The sequence below is a fragment of the Sinohyriopsis cumingii genome, chromosome 12 (genome assembly GCF_028554795.1).
Source record: "Sinohyriopsis cumingii isolate HCF-2022 chromosome 12, ASM2855479v2, whole genome shotgun sequence".
NCBI classification, from domain to species: Eukaryota; Metazoa; Mollusca; class Bivalvia; order Unionida; family Unionidae; genus Sinohyriopsis; species Sinohyriopsis cumingii.
Window position 1 is genome coordinate 7,426,765 of NC_142972.1, and position 17,083 is coordinate 7,443,847.

At 36.2% G+C, this 17,083-nt stretch overlaps 1 protein-coding gene across 2 annotated transcripts in view; it reads left to right on the plus strand.

Annotated features, from left to right (window-relative positions):
* Positions 1-17,083, plus strand: part of LOC149785966 (cornifelin homolog B-like) — a 50,710-nt gene that overhangs the window by 17,736 nt on the left and 15,891 nt on the right. For both annotated transcript variants that reach the window (XM_089978134.1, XM_089978135.1), the window contains exon 2: positions 12,256-12,404. In XM_089978134.1, the coding sequence (XP_089834260.1) occupies positions 12,269-12,404 (136 nt within the window). In that variant the 5' untranslated portion in view covers positions 12,256-12,268. The remainder of the gene's footprint in view (positions 1-12,255; positions 12,405-17,083) is intronic.

Genomic DNA, 17,083 nt, shown 5'->3' on the forward strand with positions numbered 1-17,083 from the left:
CCACTTTATTTGTCATTATAAAAGCTTGTTGGTTTCACTATGTCAAATGAAAACGATCAGGGACTAATATAATTCCGAAATAAAATGAATTTAAATTTCAAAACGATTTCGATTTCTCTGAAATTCGTATCCCGGACAAGCCCCCAATTTTCTATTAAAATATAGTAACAAACTTAGGTGACAAAAAAGAAGCAAACCCAACAAGTTTTGTAAAACTTAACAAACAATTTAATTATTAAAGTAATAAATGGAAATATGTAAGAGGGACTTACATTACAAATGAAGTGAATCCAAATTAGTCTTTATAAAGGCCATTGCAAGTGCTAAACGAATTAAAAGTCCCTTAATATTTTTAATACCTGAAATGTACTTGTCCTCCAAGAATCGTCATGTCGTCAAAATGGCGTTGTCCCGAATTCTTTCGAATAATTTATAACAGTTCGAGAATAATGGTAGATTCCAAATAACGAGCACTTTCTATCACTACGCAATAGTCCAAATGAATGTTTTTCCTCTCCACAAATATCTATGTACAACGTAAAACGCGTCTACAGACTTGCATCAGGAATTTAAAAAACTCTAAATGACTTCAGAAATCGAAATAAAACCAAATGCCTTATTTTCTCCTTATATATACCATATATTACGAATGTAGTTGGCTATAGACTTGGTATGACAAGATATGTTATTTATTTATGACAAACTACGTATATTTACACGACATCGTGCAACCAATGAGAATCCATAGAATTCTTCTTAAAATTTCCATATCGCGTCAGTCACTGAGAAAATACGCCATAGGAACTATTTTATGTCTTGATATTATCACTATTATTACTAATTGTCAACACGCTCGTAAACATCTATTTATAGATCATACCTAATTTGAGTTTTTAACAGACAGAAATTACGCAAACATACATTAAAGATAACATGGCATTTAAAGTGTTGGTATAAAGCAAATTGATGTACCAATCCTACTGGTACATCAAATTGTGATCCACCCATGGCGCAGTAATACGAATATATAAACAGTCTTTCAACCGCAGGCCTATAGATCAATGATGAATTTTTACTCATTCATTAATCATAAATGACATATGAAAATAACGATAAGAAGTATTAATATTACCTGTTTTCTAACTGATATTAAAATGGTACACAATTTCATCGGAATCCTTTCTTTTTTTCCATTCCCCTCTCGTGCGTAAATGACAAAATAAGCACAAATCTGGAATGAGACAGAAAAAGCATATTGCGCTGGACGAAAACATTGAAACTGAACTTGTACCAAGTAACCTGCAGTAATCTGTTTCGTCGTAAGGGTATGTTTATGCTTTCCTTGGGATATATCTACAGTGTTCATAATATCAATGATACATATTTGCAATTGCCAGTCGACACTAGGCCTATATGTTAAATTTGTCGGTTACGAGGCACACATACTGTATTGTGCTTTAATCCTTTGTCGTTGTTTCTTAAACCTATTATTTATTCTAAAATTGACTATTAATTATTAAATATAAAAATGCCCAAATGGTCGCCTCTCTCTCTCTCTCTCTCTCTCTCTCTGGATTATCGTAGCTAGATACGGGCGAAAATCCATGAAAATACGAGCGTTGGGATTTTCGCTTGTCTCATACGACGATGTCTCTGGACCTATGAATGAAAGATAGTAATGTTAGTCAGGTCGTCCAAAGAGAGAGAGAGAGAGAGAGAGACTCTTGTTGGTTCGTCAATCCACTTAGTTTCTATTCCACGCTAATTTCCATACGCCAGTACGTGAATGCCTGACAGTACAGGTTCAATGTACAATAGGCTAATCGTGTTTGCAGCGCACTACTTTCTTCATAAAAAAACATATTTCATGTTTAAATCATGAGTGTTTCTTATGTTGATTTAATAAATGTGAATAAAAATAGAAATTCAAAAAGATAACAATCAACTTATCAATTTGCATATGTGATTGTAAAGAAGAAAAATTGTAGAACTACATTTTATAGCGGATACACTCGCAGGGATGTGAGGAGTTCATTCACTCGGTCAATGCACAGTTGCTAGGAGCATAGCGTAACTCTATTCAAAGTGCAAATATGTGTATTTGTATGTGGTATAAAAATAAAATATATGTATGGTATGTACGCGGTATCAATGATATACCACGAGTTGTATAAAGTTTTCGTTATATGGAAACTCGGGCAAGCCTAGTTTCCTTTTAATGAACTTTTTTACATCTCGTGGTATATCATTGATATAGCGTAAATACTATATATATATATATATATATATATATATATATATATATATATATATATATATATATATATAATTATTATTATCTTTTTACAACTCGTGCTATATCATTGATACAGCGTAAATACTATATATATATATATATATATATATATATATATATATATATATATATATATATATATATATGCTCTTCTCCATTCTGTGGTCTTGTTGATCTCGGCATAAGTTTTACCCACGACGATTGGTGCGGACTAACCACATTGGTCTTTTGAGGTGTCAGTTTGAAGTATATAAAGCGTTTGATACTGAGAATGTCGTCCACCAATACCACTCTGCGTGATCTGCTACCTCTGGGTACTGAAACTTTGGTCAGGTAAAGTGTGGTTTTCCATCGGTCATGTTAAACTCGTCATTGTATTGTTGAACGTTCTGAATTTCGTCAATGACGATGAACAGTGTTATTCTGCCAATGTACCAAATTCGATCTTGTCGGAAAACTTCAAACTGTCGTGATGGAAGAGGGTCTCAGACGATCGTCCTATTTATTCTGGTATTGATGTTTCAATACATCTAACAAATAATCTTACAAATATGTATTGAAACCTGCTGCTTTCTCTAGTGGCACTTCAGACTTTACTTCTTTGAATTTCACCGTGTAGGCATAATTCGTGGTCATAATGTTTCTGGAACTTTTTTGTGTCTCTTGAATAGTAATTTTGGATAACTGTTAACAACTTTCTTTTTAAATATTCAGAACAAGGCACAGAATGTCCCATGAAACGAGCCAATCTCAGTGATATCAAAGTTGGACAAGTACAATTTAAAGATTCTGTGAGTTACTTGAAAAAGGACATCATCGCAATTCTAGTATTACTTACATTGCATGCGATATACTTCAACAAACTAAAGCAAATCTCACCATAAGGCTCATTATGCGGTATTGTTTAAAAATCAAAAAAAAAAATCTCAAGCGTAGTCGAACTTTAATGAACTCCTTTGTTGAATTTTGTGTATAACTACGCCACTCGAACGACTAGTGTGTATTTGCTCATCCATTTAAAACCCACGAACACACGTTCGCCTTGGAGTCTATCTGATAAAAAAAAGACTTTACAAAAATATCCTGCAATTCTTTTCTTTCAAACATTATTGATCACCACCTCCTTTGAATCTTAACATCCTGCCATATTAATTCATGCACAGTCGCGAAGAAAATGCTGTGCATATTTGTTAGAGGCCTGTCTCAAATAAGCGTTGCGATGGTTTACTTTGACAGCATGTCAATTATTTCAAGGGATCATTTATAACGCTCACCCAACCAAACGCTGTTTTGAAAATACCATAAAAAAGCGGTGTCACACCAAGCAGATTCAAAAATTGATACTCCAACCAAATTACAAATCATTTTGAAACCTGGTAGAAGTGGCTTTTAAGTAGGTATCGTATTCATTCCCTTTTAAAATGGGATCTTAAATGTCTATTGTAAAAGAAAGGGAGAAAAAAACACAAATCGCCCAAAAGACGACAACACACCATAAATAAGAGTGGTGTTGGTGAAGAAAAGTCCCCAAAAATCAATGTGACAATAACAACGCAACTTTTCTCAGAACAAGACGATGTACTGCTGCTAGGATGCGTCCGTACTCCAGAAAACCCTCTCGGTTGTTGACTATGTCTCCTCCGGCCACTTCTGCTACTTCTTCTTCGCCCTTCACAATGATGACTGCCAATGATGAATTAACATTCCCCAATTGATGAACAAATGGAAACCCTTTTCTAAAGGAACTTCTCCTTCTAGGACGGAGACTAAAACGTATTCTTATGTATCAAGTGCTAATACACTGTACAAAAATAACGTTACATCACTTATAACAAAAGTCCAAGACGGATCACTGATGTCGCAGATTTAACTGGCTTTATCCAAACAAGAACCGTCACAATTAAGTCCGTTGAAAACACCTGATCGTAGAGTGTTGCCCATAATGAAATTGATAAAAATGCTAACAATATGTGGTGACCATTTACAGTATAAATAGAAGTGTGTGATACGAGTCGCGTCAGTGTCTTTGCACCTGAAACACAAGATGTGATCAAGAAATGCTCATACCCTCGTCGTCATCCTAGTACAAAACTTTCCTCCGAAAATGGGAAAAAAGAGACACCCTCAAGGTTTAGCTAACCATTGTAATATTTTGTCAGCACTGGCTAAATCCAATTCAATCCTGTCTTTTACGAAACCAACCACTATTGCAAGCCAGTCCTCGATTGAACACACACAAAAATTATTTTAGTTCTCCCGGTATACCAACATAATTATTTTTGTACTCAACATATCCCTGAGACGATTGTACCTATTTTATACACTAAGTTTTGCACTGTACGGAACTCGGTGAACTGTACAGATCGAGAACCATGCCATTTCTCATCGTCTCAAATTGAACTTTTCTGATAGCAAAACTCTTCCCATCACTTTTTCTGTCCGATTGTTTGCTATTCTTTGTGGTGGAAAAACAAGCACATCTCCTACCAAAGACATAAGTAACATCGACCATTTGTGTGTTCTCAATACTATCGAATTGAACGAAGGAAATGATTTGATGTTTGTGTACTTTGATGTGAAAAACACAGCTTCTCCATTACTCAGAGTCATTGCTTTCAAAATGTATTCTGTTATCTCTGCTTAAGAGGATGGTGGAGACAAGTTCACCGTGCATTTGTACATCTACATTGTGTTCCTGTCAGTAAATTGTATTTTGACGGAATTAATATTAGTACAACATTATATCTTAGACAAAATATTATATTCTCGAAAGCAAAGGTCACAGTGAAACTACATTGTCGAGAACGAAAGCACTGGACACATGTCGGCGAAGTGTATTGGTCGTTTATCGTGCCATAATTGGAAAAACAGATGCTTCCTGTTTACCAAGGAGTCGCTTGACAACGATGGTAGGTAGCACCTATCTTAAAGCCGGTGGTGACTAGAAGATTGCATGCTTTACATTCAATGCATGGAAAAGTCAATATGACCTATCTTAAAACCGGTGGTGACTTGAAGATTGCATGCTTTACATCCATTCAATGCATGGAAAAGTCAATATGACCTATCTTAAAGCCGGTGGTGACTTGAAGATTGCATGCTTTACATCCATTCAATGCATGGAAAAGTCAATATGACCTATCTTAAAGCCGGTGGTGACTTGAAGATTGCATGTTTTACATCCATTCAACGCATGGAAAAGTCAATATGACCTATCGTAAAGCCGGTGGTGACTTGAAGATTGCATGTTTTACATCCATTCAACGCATGGAAAAGTCAATATGACCTACCTTAAAGCCGGTGGTGACTTGAAGATTGCATGCTTTACATCCATTCAACGCATGGAAAAGTCAATATGACCTATCGTAAAGCCGGTGGTGACTTGAAGATTGCATGTTTTACATCCATTCAACGCATGGAAAAGTCAATATGACCTATCTTAAAGCCGGTGGTGACTTGAAGATTACATGCTTTACATCCATTCCACGGATGGAAAAGTCAATATGACCTATCTTAAAGCCGATGGTGATTTGAAGATTGCATGCTTTACATCCATTCAACGCATGGAAAAGTCGATACGTCCTCATTGACTAAATCCAGAAGAAGACTCCATCAGAGCAGGAAAAATGTCTTGTTTTAAAACTAGAAAAGACCTTTTCGGTCACCGAGACATCTCTATACATTTTTCGCTTCGCACTTCTTGCGAATGTGTACTACTTCTCTACGCCACAACAATGATAAGGGAGAAAGATACGTCGAAAACCCTTTAAATATCATAAACACAACACGTTCAGAAAAAGGAATAGCAAAATCAGAACTGGCAGAGAATTGGACACATTTTATAACTAACTGGGGTAAGGGAAAATATGTGATCCATCGAGGTTCTTGCCGATGTTTCAAGTCAAAACACGTTATTTTTGCCATGCCACCATACGACGTCGACAAAGCAAGAATGTCAAATGGTAGAATTTTACCCCGTGTTGTCTTTGACTACATCACTTCCTATCAAATTTGATATCGACGGACAAAGAAGCCCAGAAAACAGAAAACACATTTGGATACTTTTCGTCGGATATTAGTTTTTTAGACTCTAGACAAGTCGTTTTGGGTTGTTTTTATGAGATAACTAAGTTACTGGATAGTAGATAACTAAATTGGCAGCAAAACACTTATTATTTAATAGCACCTTCATATCCAATATGGATATATAACCACCCCTGCAACCTCCAAGTTCAATTTTGAATCACAAAAGAAGGTTATAATTTTGATAACACATTATAAAAATTAATCTTTCTGATGTTTATATCAGCCCAGAAACCTTACGCTTATATAGTGCTCCACCTTTCAGTGTTGTTGGTGTCTCCCCAAGCTCAACATAACAGAAGCGGTCGGGGATTACGTCACCCGGTCTAGGCGAGTACACATAGAGGGTCTAATCTTTCAGTGTCATTTTTATGTACTTGTGATCCCAAGGAAACATTTACAATTTCATGTTTGACTCTCCTCGGCCAGACTTAGTCACCACCGCGGCGAGCTTGCTCGCTGCCCCAATATAAAAAGTAAATTTTATAGAACATGATAACATCAAAAATAAATTGAATGTTTTAATTGGAACTGTGCAAGTGGGTAGATATATGACTTATTTCCTACAACACGGTTAACTTTATATATGAATTAGCTTTGTGTAATTGTTTAAGTGGAGGAAATCGTTAAATGTCTGGCAATACAGTGAAAACGAGAGAGAGAAATTGCGGGTTAGAGCCACGCTGGTGAGAAACAAAAATTATATTGTTTGGGGTGGGGGGAGACAGTCGAGCCTGGATTGTTGCACATATGAACTGAAAGTCAACTTTGATTAATGTATTGATTGATTATGATTACCTCACTAGACACGCATGATTTCTTTGAGAAGGGATGAGGTCAGACTGATCCTTGACTATAATTACCTCACTAGACACGCATGATTTCTTTGAGAAGGGATGAGGTCAGACTGATCCTTGACTATAATTACCTCACTAGACACGCATGATTTCTTTGAGAAGGGATGAGGTCAGACTGATCCTCTGAGCCTACTAGAACGTCATTTGGCACCCTACGGTCTCATTTAAGGATGTCATTCACGCCGCATAATTAACATTGATCACTACACGCCGGTTGACTGTAAAGCAATTACGCAGCAGCCTAATATGGCATGTAATCTCGAGGTATACCATTAATTAATCATTTGAGCTTTACTATCTCTTTTTTGTAAAATCATTATAATAAAAAAAATATAAATATGAACGCTGAGAGAATAGATCTTATACTTTGTGAGATAACAAAGCTCGAGGAACGGTACATCATTCTTCATCCAAAAGGGTCTATGTAGAATAAACGTTTGATAAGATATTGCAACTATATATAATTTAAAAATAAAACGTTATTGCACACTACCCCGCGAGCGAAAACTTGTCAAAAAATTTGATTCATCTATGTCTGAGCCCGATATAGACGTGGAAGAGTTAGCTACCTTAGCTTGTTTTGTTGACGAACTTTGAACTGGCATTGTAAAGACGATATGAAAAGCGAGTAATAAATCACCGACGACTTAAATCGCCGAACAAACTTGTGATTAAGAGTAAATTTCTGGTGTAACCATTTTACAGCAAAAACATTACTCTATAATATGTCATTATTATTATTTTTCCCACACAGTTATGTGCGATGTTTTTGGCTTGATTACAAAAGCAAGGTTGTTATCTGTATCACTAATTCTATGTTTATGTGAGTTACAGTTGTCCAACTCGGCCAATATGGCACACATTTCTCTGTGGTCAGCACGGAGTCATAAATGGCTTCCAATTGTAATCTTGTAATCAGAAACAAACTAGTCTCTGCCGCTGTCATTGTCGCGATTTGTCTGCTCATTTTTGTATTCAGGTTCGTCGATAATAGTTTTCCAACCGCGGTAGCTGCTTCGGCGATGATAGGTACAGCACGAATAACTAACTATTCCTATAAGAGCTTCCCCGATTTTCATCGTGGTGGCTATTCCAGTCACTTCAAACCCCACGGTGGCCACAGAAGCTATGCTAAACGCGATGTCATGATTCCACTGGCAGGTTTCTATAGTTGGTGTATCCGTTGACGTTTGTCAGTTTCCCCACTTAGTTGTGCATCTGCGCGGTCAATCTTAGTGCGTCGATACTGTTGAGAGTCATACGTTATAAGATGTGTAAGAGTTCAATACAGTAAACGTAGTTTGCCTGCAACAGACTCATATGATCCTATCAACTGGTGTTAATATAAATCTGTTTGGCCTTCTATACGGTGATTTTAACGTATTTATTAAAAGAACATGAGCAAGTACTATTATAATTCTCTGCTAATTTTCTATCTCATACACCGATTTCAGATATAACCATGCGAGGCAATCGCTGATCAGAGTCTGTCTGCAGTATATTTATTTCTCAGTGACTAGAGCTATGCTATTGTTTATATCGCCAATATATATTTTCTGACGAATTAAGATAGCACCGCAGCCTATCAAGTTGGTCGCTGAATAGTTTTTCATTCTTAAAGCGCGTTTTTGATTGTATTTATATCCCCCTAAGCGCCATGAAAATCATTTTGTGTTACGTGGGTTGACTCTGCTGTTTTCAGTGCGATTAGCTCTTTGTTAACTTCAGAAATTTTGTCACTTATTGGTTTACCAATACTAACTCCAAACGAGGTTGTCAGTGTGTTTAGTCAATGACAGAGTCAAGTTCAGATATCAAATTGTCAGATATCCTGCCTGGTTGTCTTCACTCCAACGCGGTTAATTTAGTGTTAATATCGGCTGATTTTAATGCAACAGATGCTGGGTTCCGAAAATACTTCCTTAATAATATAATCGGATGCCACACTGGTTTTACGTAACTCAGCAAGTTGACCATTTATCGACCAGTGTCCGGCTTGTCCACCAGCGACATGAATCCTGCTATTGAGTTTATTCCAATCATGGCTATGTCTAGTTCAGTTCGCAGAGGCCCCAGTAGAGCGCGTACGATGTCGTCTACTGTTTCCAGCGTGGTTAATTTTGCTGTAATGTCAGAAAGTTTCTCTGGAATTGGCTTGGATATTCAAAACAAAATCATCGGTGGCTATATCGACCTATATCGACCTTATAGAAATTAAAACTTAAGTTTGTATATAAAAAAATACACGTTCATCTAAAAAAAGCCTTTAGCTCTGTAATATGCCCCACCACCGTATTATGATTTACGTATGTTTTGTCGCCAGATCCTGTTGTTCATGTTGAGTTCTCCTCGCAATGTGTCGCCTGATAAAGAGAAATGGCCTCGAATTTCATATCTGATAAACGCACGAGACACGCCAGAATCTCAAATTTTACCAACCTCTTTGAGCTCGACAAAATTATCGGCTTCTGACCCGGGGACACTGATCATAATGTCAGTCACTATGAAGTTTTCATCCGTCCAAATTGATTTTTGAAAAATAACATGTTCATTTTTTATTTATATCGGTTTCAATTTATTAATGTGGATAAATCGTCTTTGTGGCACATTTGGATATGTCCAAGATAACAGTAAGTCTGACGTTGCCGGTTGCTGTATATTTTGACAGCGTAGCCACCGGATTAGTCGACTTTGTCACAGGAACAAGTGCCTCTATTGGCAATATACTGCCGGTTTACTACGTATTGGAGACCTCAGCCGCCGATCGATAGTGTTATTTCTATTCCACGTGTGTTTCGCCGCGCCTGATTGAAATTATTCATCTGCTTTATGGTTAGCGACAGTAGATTTCACCCCACCCCCACTTAACTGTTCCGCTGATAAGCACAGTGTTACGCCACTGTTGTTCATGGCGGCCGATCGTAGTTTTGTAATCTGACCTGGTGACAAAAAACGTTCATATAACCGTACGACATCGTATATACAGTCATATGTGATTACTTCTAAGAAATATTTTGACTAAGTAACTAACACCGGTAGTCGTTATCGTCTACATATTTTCCAGTGACCTTCGTTCGGAGCGCTATCTCCAGTGTCTGAAACATAGGAGATGTGCAATAATTACTGAGGAAAATACAACATCAAATTCTGGTTTTGTAGTAGACGCAGATGGTAATACTCGGAGTCGTATTTGTGATTATTTTATCCAGTCATGCAGTTAATAATAGTCTTCGTTTTCTATTAGGTCTTCCTAGGTGGAACAGTGCCTCCAACATGTTTGTAAATCATAATGTATTCAGTTTTGATGAAATAATGAGAAAGTATGTATTCTCAATGATGACAAGAGTATCTAATAGTAAGAACTGTATATTGAAATCTCTTTGGAACTATGACATTCATTTAAATTCTCATATTATTAGTAGATGGAACAAATTACTATTTAACTTTGTCGTTTGATTTCATTCTTAACAATGCATGTCGCAGTTAATTGTTGTTGTTGTTGTTCTAGGGTTTAACGCCATTTTTCAGCACAAGATAGGCTATACATGGCAGCCAGCATAACTGGTGGAGGAAGAATCCTGGAAAACCCAGGGAAGAACCACCGACCCACGAGAAGCTACTGGCAGGCTTTCTCACGTACATACGCTAGCCGAGCCTTGGACTCGAACCCACGCAGACAGAGGTCAGCTAATAGTTGTAGATGTATATGTATACTTGTAGGTATGATATATATGTTCTTTAATGTTTACAATGTTTTAATTTATATTTATATTTTATTTTAGAGGTATGGACTTTGAAGTCTGAAATAAAGAATTCTTATCTTATCTTATCTTAATTATCTGAGAGTGTTTCATTATATTGGAGTGTTAACACTCTAATATCACTTCTGCGGCGTGGTTGGAGAACTCATGTGATTTATTCTGTGTTATTGATTAATCACTATATGCGTCGTCGAATATCTCTTTGATTGGCGCGAGATACACTGTTGGTTCCATAACGTCGCTGATGTACAAACCCTTACAAATCGTTGATGCTTCGCTGATGACTTGGTGGGAATAGCTGTATGTACGTAAACTTCCAACGAGGTGTTTCTAATCAATCAACTTGTCTGATATCATGATCGGGCGCACAGGCACAGTGATGTCGCTGTTTCGATATAATAATCATTAGCTTCATTACTTTGTTTCTTTGATATTACTTTGTTTCTTGGATAACTTTGTTTCGGAAATCTTTGTTTTCTCCCACCTACCGCCCAGCCGATTTTTGTCTTACCAGGATTTTCAATGCCGTGATTAGATCCAGAGTGTTCCACATTAACGCTTGGTCAACGTGGATCGCTGCAGCGATTCCATCGCCGTTTACATCTTCCTTAAATCTAAACCGGTCGGTGTCCATCGTTGTCTTTCCATTTGTTTCACTCTTCGACATTCATTTGTTTTCTTCCTGGTAATAAATGCTGCCTTCTGTGGTCAAACTCGTTTCTGGCAAAATCAGATGTGTTCTGAAAGCCTTTCTGACGGGCTTGCTCATTAACAAATTGTCGTTTTATTTTTAATTCTGATTTATACTCTGGAAGTTCCTCACGTGCAAATATGTCAGCGATATCAAGGACTTCACAGCGTGCCCCTTGTGCAACCGGCTCGGCGCATTCTGAAGCTGCAATGGCTTCTCTTATTTGTTCAGGCATGTTTGTGGCAAGCTGGCCAATTGTTCACACGATTGCTTTAAAGACTTTGCATTATTTCAGATGCCCATATGGTTGCTGATATTTCCTTGGTTGGCTTAACTGAACCCCGTGGTGAGATCATCACGCGTTGATTGACGCAATTGTAATTGCTCGTTTACTGCATCACGAACTGGTAATTATCGTTGTAGCGATGCCAAACGTTCTTGTGCTAGAAGTAAGAAAATCTATGGGATTAATACAATTACTTTAGTCTACGATCATCATGCTCAATAATAATAAATTGGATAAATGTATAATTTGATATCATTTAATATTTAATTCGACATTTGCAGGCGATAGCCAAAGATGAACCAAACTGTGAACACGACAGTGGTCATCAACCAGCCCACTGTCCACTATGAAAGATTACTTGTTGGGACCAAGGAAGGATCCAGGGATTGGACAAGTGGACTTTTTGGATGCTTTGAAGACTGTGGCTCTTGTAAGATCCTGACTGATGCAAGCTTTGTATTTTTAAAGATACGATAATGTTGATATTGATTTTACTGTTGCGTATTGATTTAAAACTACAACTGACGTCTTAAAATCTTAAAACACGTATTATTTAACCCAATTATCGCATATCTTTTTTTTAAAAAAATACATCTTCAACCATACAATTTATCCGTGGCTTTTTGGAACTCAAACTATCATGAATTCACGATAGAGGAAAGGTGTCCTATTATATAGTGTGTGCTCAGCTGCTGACGATTTGATTTCCTTCCAATTTTGAAAACTCCTTGATTCCCGGTGTTTGTTGGGATGTATGTCATAATGTGTCCCTGTACAAGTATGGTTGTATTATAACGCATACAGGGTTTAGCATGTTTATATAAACACTTGTTCCATTATTATTTATTCTATCCTGCAAATCGAGGGAGGTAAGTCATCGAACAAAACTATAAAGTCTGAGTTCCAAGAAAAATTAAGAAATACCAGAAAAATTTTCTATGAAATACTGGACTATTTTATTGATTTATTGTGTATTGTTTCTTCATTCTTAATAACATATGAAATCGACTCTAGTAATAAGATGATAATATTGTACATTGTTTCTTTCTTCCCACTCCAATAATAATAAGATGATGATTCATCTAATATGATAAATTAATGTTTTAAAAAAGATGGTGTATTCTTGTTCGAAATTTTTAAAACCATGTTTTTAGAATTTTAGCTACATTATTTATGAGTGTATAATTTAAGAAACATCTAAAATCTAGAAATCCACGTTTCGTACACAATAAAAATGAATACAGGAAAAATATTAGATAATTGAGTTTTCTTCAACAAACACAAAGTAAACAATAATTACTCAAAGATGAAAAATTAAATAAACGCGGAGAATTTCTCTTAAAAGAATTTAGCACTGATAAGTTATCGTGTTGAACTATGAAACAATATCGTAAAACACACAACACCATATACTAGATTATAAAAGATACTTAAGCAACCGAAAAGTATAATAGTGTTATATTTAAGGCTTAATGCTTACTATACACCTAGCACATTACTAGAAAGTATTTGCTTCCAGATGTTCATGACAAAAGAATATCAAGAAATGGGCAAATGTAAGTCAGGACAGGTGATTAAGAGAATATCGTTTTACTGTCAAAACGAACGAAGACAAAGCTAATCAGTGAACTCGATAGCAAATACCAATCAGTTGGAAGAGTCTTTATTATTTTTAAATCACTGCCAAAGGCAATTGTTCAGACTCCTAGACATACGCTTTTGGTCATGGAAATATAAATTCCAAAAATGACATCCTTGATTTTCATGCATGAGTTGGTAACAAAGAGAGCATGATACAAATAGACAATTGAGTATAACAGAGTAAACATTAACGTTAACATCATTTACATATTTGAGTTACATGTTACTGAGATGTTGATGAAGGAGCAAATAAACATTAACGTTAACATTATTCACATCTTTTGATTTACATGTTACTGAGATGTTGATGAAAGAGCAAGTAAACATTAAGGTTAACATCATTCACATATTTGAGTTACATGTTACTGAGATTTTGATAAAAGAGCAAGTAAACATTAAGGTTAACATCATTCACATGTTTGAGTTACATGTTACTGAGATTTTGATAAAAGAGCAAGTAAACATTAACGTTAACACCATTCACATATTTGAGTTACATGTTTCTGAGATGTTGATGAAAGAGCAAGTAAACCTTAACGTTAACATCATTCACATACTTGAGTTACATGTTACTGAGATGTTGATGAAAGAGCAAGTAAACATTAACGTTAACATCATTCACATATTTGAGTTACATGTTACTGAGATTTTGATACCAGATATTCACTGATATAAATGAGAATGATCCATTGGTGTTTTAGAGGACAAGGAAACAGTCTCAATCAAGATGATGAAAGACGAAACGAGAAGATTAAAATATATAATGAATAAAATGGTACACAAACTATTTATTGATGGGAAGTAGTGGGACTGGTATGTTGGCGCCATAAACTAGTCAGTAATAATTGGACAGAGAAAGTTTCGTGAATTATCCGCTTTATTGCATACTTGCGAGATTTGATCACAGAATTACAGACGCCATTCATTCAGTGTGCCGTGGAACTGAACATCTCACACTTCACATATAATAAATTTAGCCCTATAAACTTTAGGGCATGTATTAAACTGTAAGAGTCAATTAAAGACAAAACATGCAGTATTCAAGCAAGGAATAAAAACGATACATGCTATTTATGGAGATTTCGGTTACTGTTTTAAAGCGCGTTGCCATACTTTTATCACGTGATGTTACCACCATTGGGATACTGATATCACCAAACGCTCGGTACATTAGAAATTGTGTTCTCAAACATTTAATGTTAATGAAATGTATTTCAGGGCAACTCTGCGAAAAGAAATATCCGATTAATTCGGTACCATAAATATTGATTCTAATTATAATTATAGGCCTTTTTCCATTTAGTTTGTCTGATCAATTAGTTTTTATAAAAAAATTCAAGCCAGTAATAAATGTAGTAATTTTTATTGTCTTCAGTTATCTATTCGGAAATATGGATCTAATGTTATCAATTTGTCTACAAGCACATTTCACATTAGAGATTTTCCACTTATCAATAGCACAATTCAACATCATCAGTTGCAATACAATATATTTATTGTATTTTCTTTCCTACGGTTAATACAAACGTTTTTAATAAGTCTCCTAGACCACCATTTTATTTGGATTTATATTTTTTACTGGTCTCATGCGTGTTGTGTTTTGTAATCATCTTGAATAGTATTAAATATCTGAATGACGTTCAATCAGTTAACACAAAATAACAAGAGAACCAAGAAGTGCCCTCACAGTGTTATGACTGCGGTTTTGCATTTTTGTCACTGATCTAGGTCACAGCTTTCTACACCAAATGGCATAGCCCATTTCATACCGACTTTAACCGAGTTGTTCCGTAATTATCCGAATAACCTTCCGATTTACTTTTTACTCCAGCCAATCAAACGCTGGTGGGCACATGTACAAAACAAAATGGGTCCATTGCTGTTTAGAAAAATATTTCAGAAATAAAGTTAATTAAATGATTGAAATTTATATGTAAATTATCCACAGACTTTCAAAAACAAATCTGATAAACTCATATGAAACGCATTTTATTATAGTGATGTTTCGGATGCACAGAACTAGTTTGAACAACTTGCTCTTTGATTGTCAGGATTAAATTTGTTTACTTCGACACCGTTTCCTTACTTACATGTACATGTCCAGATGTAAACAGCTCAAAGCTACTCTCTCGTATGGGTTTGAAATACGCCCTGGTTTCCAGAAAATAAGACAGGATGGTTCCAATATTAAATTTCGTCAATATCTTCGGCAGCATCGCCGTTAAATATGCATTTTTCAACTCGATAAATGATGTTGAAGTAGTTACAGAAGTTGATGCTGATGCTGAAGCGTCCGCAATATTTTGCCCACCACCTATCGAGTGACTATTACGGTCAGCTGACCACCCGCCACGTGATCGAAATTCCGAGCAAATTACGAAGTTCACCGAAGTCTGCACGACATGGGCTATTGTCCTCATATCACACGCGTATGCTTTCGAACCCGCGGGCTGTAATCCGCGAAACGTATCAACAGGAAGCAACGCAAGAGGAAATTCATGTAGGGTTAAGGATCGTGACCTAGATTAATAACCTAAGAAAACCGCTACTATAACACTATTCGTGTATGCTCACTATTACTACTGAATTGTATTACACCATCAACAGATGCAGAAAAGTGATGTTTTAGTTGGGCCTTGTCACGTGTCTCCTACGGTATTATTTATAATACCGGAGAAAGTGGACACTTAAAATTAAAATAGCTCCGAGGTCCCAGTCAGCAATGCTGACGGTCTAAGTTTATACATAACTCAAGTGAAAAGTATTACAATTTAATAAAAATATAAAATGTATTCAATAATTTCATCAAGAAATTTTTCAATAACAATTTCATTTGAACAAATACAATCAGTGACCTAGTCAGAGTTGCCAATTACTATCTCATCATATGAAATTAAAGGTCTTAAGTGAGAGTGTTCCCCTTCAGTGTTTTAACTGTTACTGCCTTGTCAATCACTATCCGTCTCTTGTTTCTCTTTGGTACTTCCGGTACCGTTTAGAACGTGCTCTCGTGGCACCTCCAGATCCGTCCTTTAGACACTTCCTATACTTTCTATCACGTGATCCTTCCGGCACTGCGCCTCCACACAAACTGCTGACGTCATAATAATGTTTACCACGTGCTCTCCACGTTTCTTCCCTCGCCCCCGACTATTGGATATCGCCTTTAATACCCACCCGGAAAGATTCATGTGGAGCTAGAATGGACATATATTTTTGTCTCCTTGCTATAATCTCAGGAAAATTAACTACACTCTCAAAGACCTTTCATCAGAATAATGGCAAATAAATTAGCAGGTCAACTCACGCACTCGCATCTAAATATTCCATACACGCTTTGTTCTATAATAATTGTACTATGATAATAACAATATTATCAACGAGTTCTAATACATGCATACACACCCCTAATTGCCAACATTTCTATAAAGCAAATATCATCATCAATAGCAATAATATGTCTCCTAC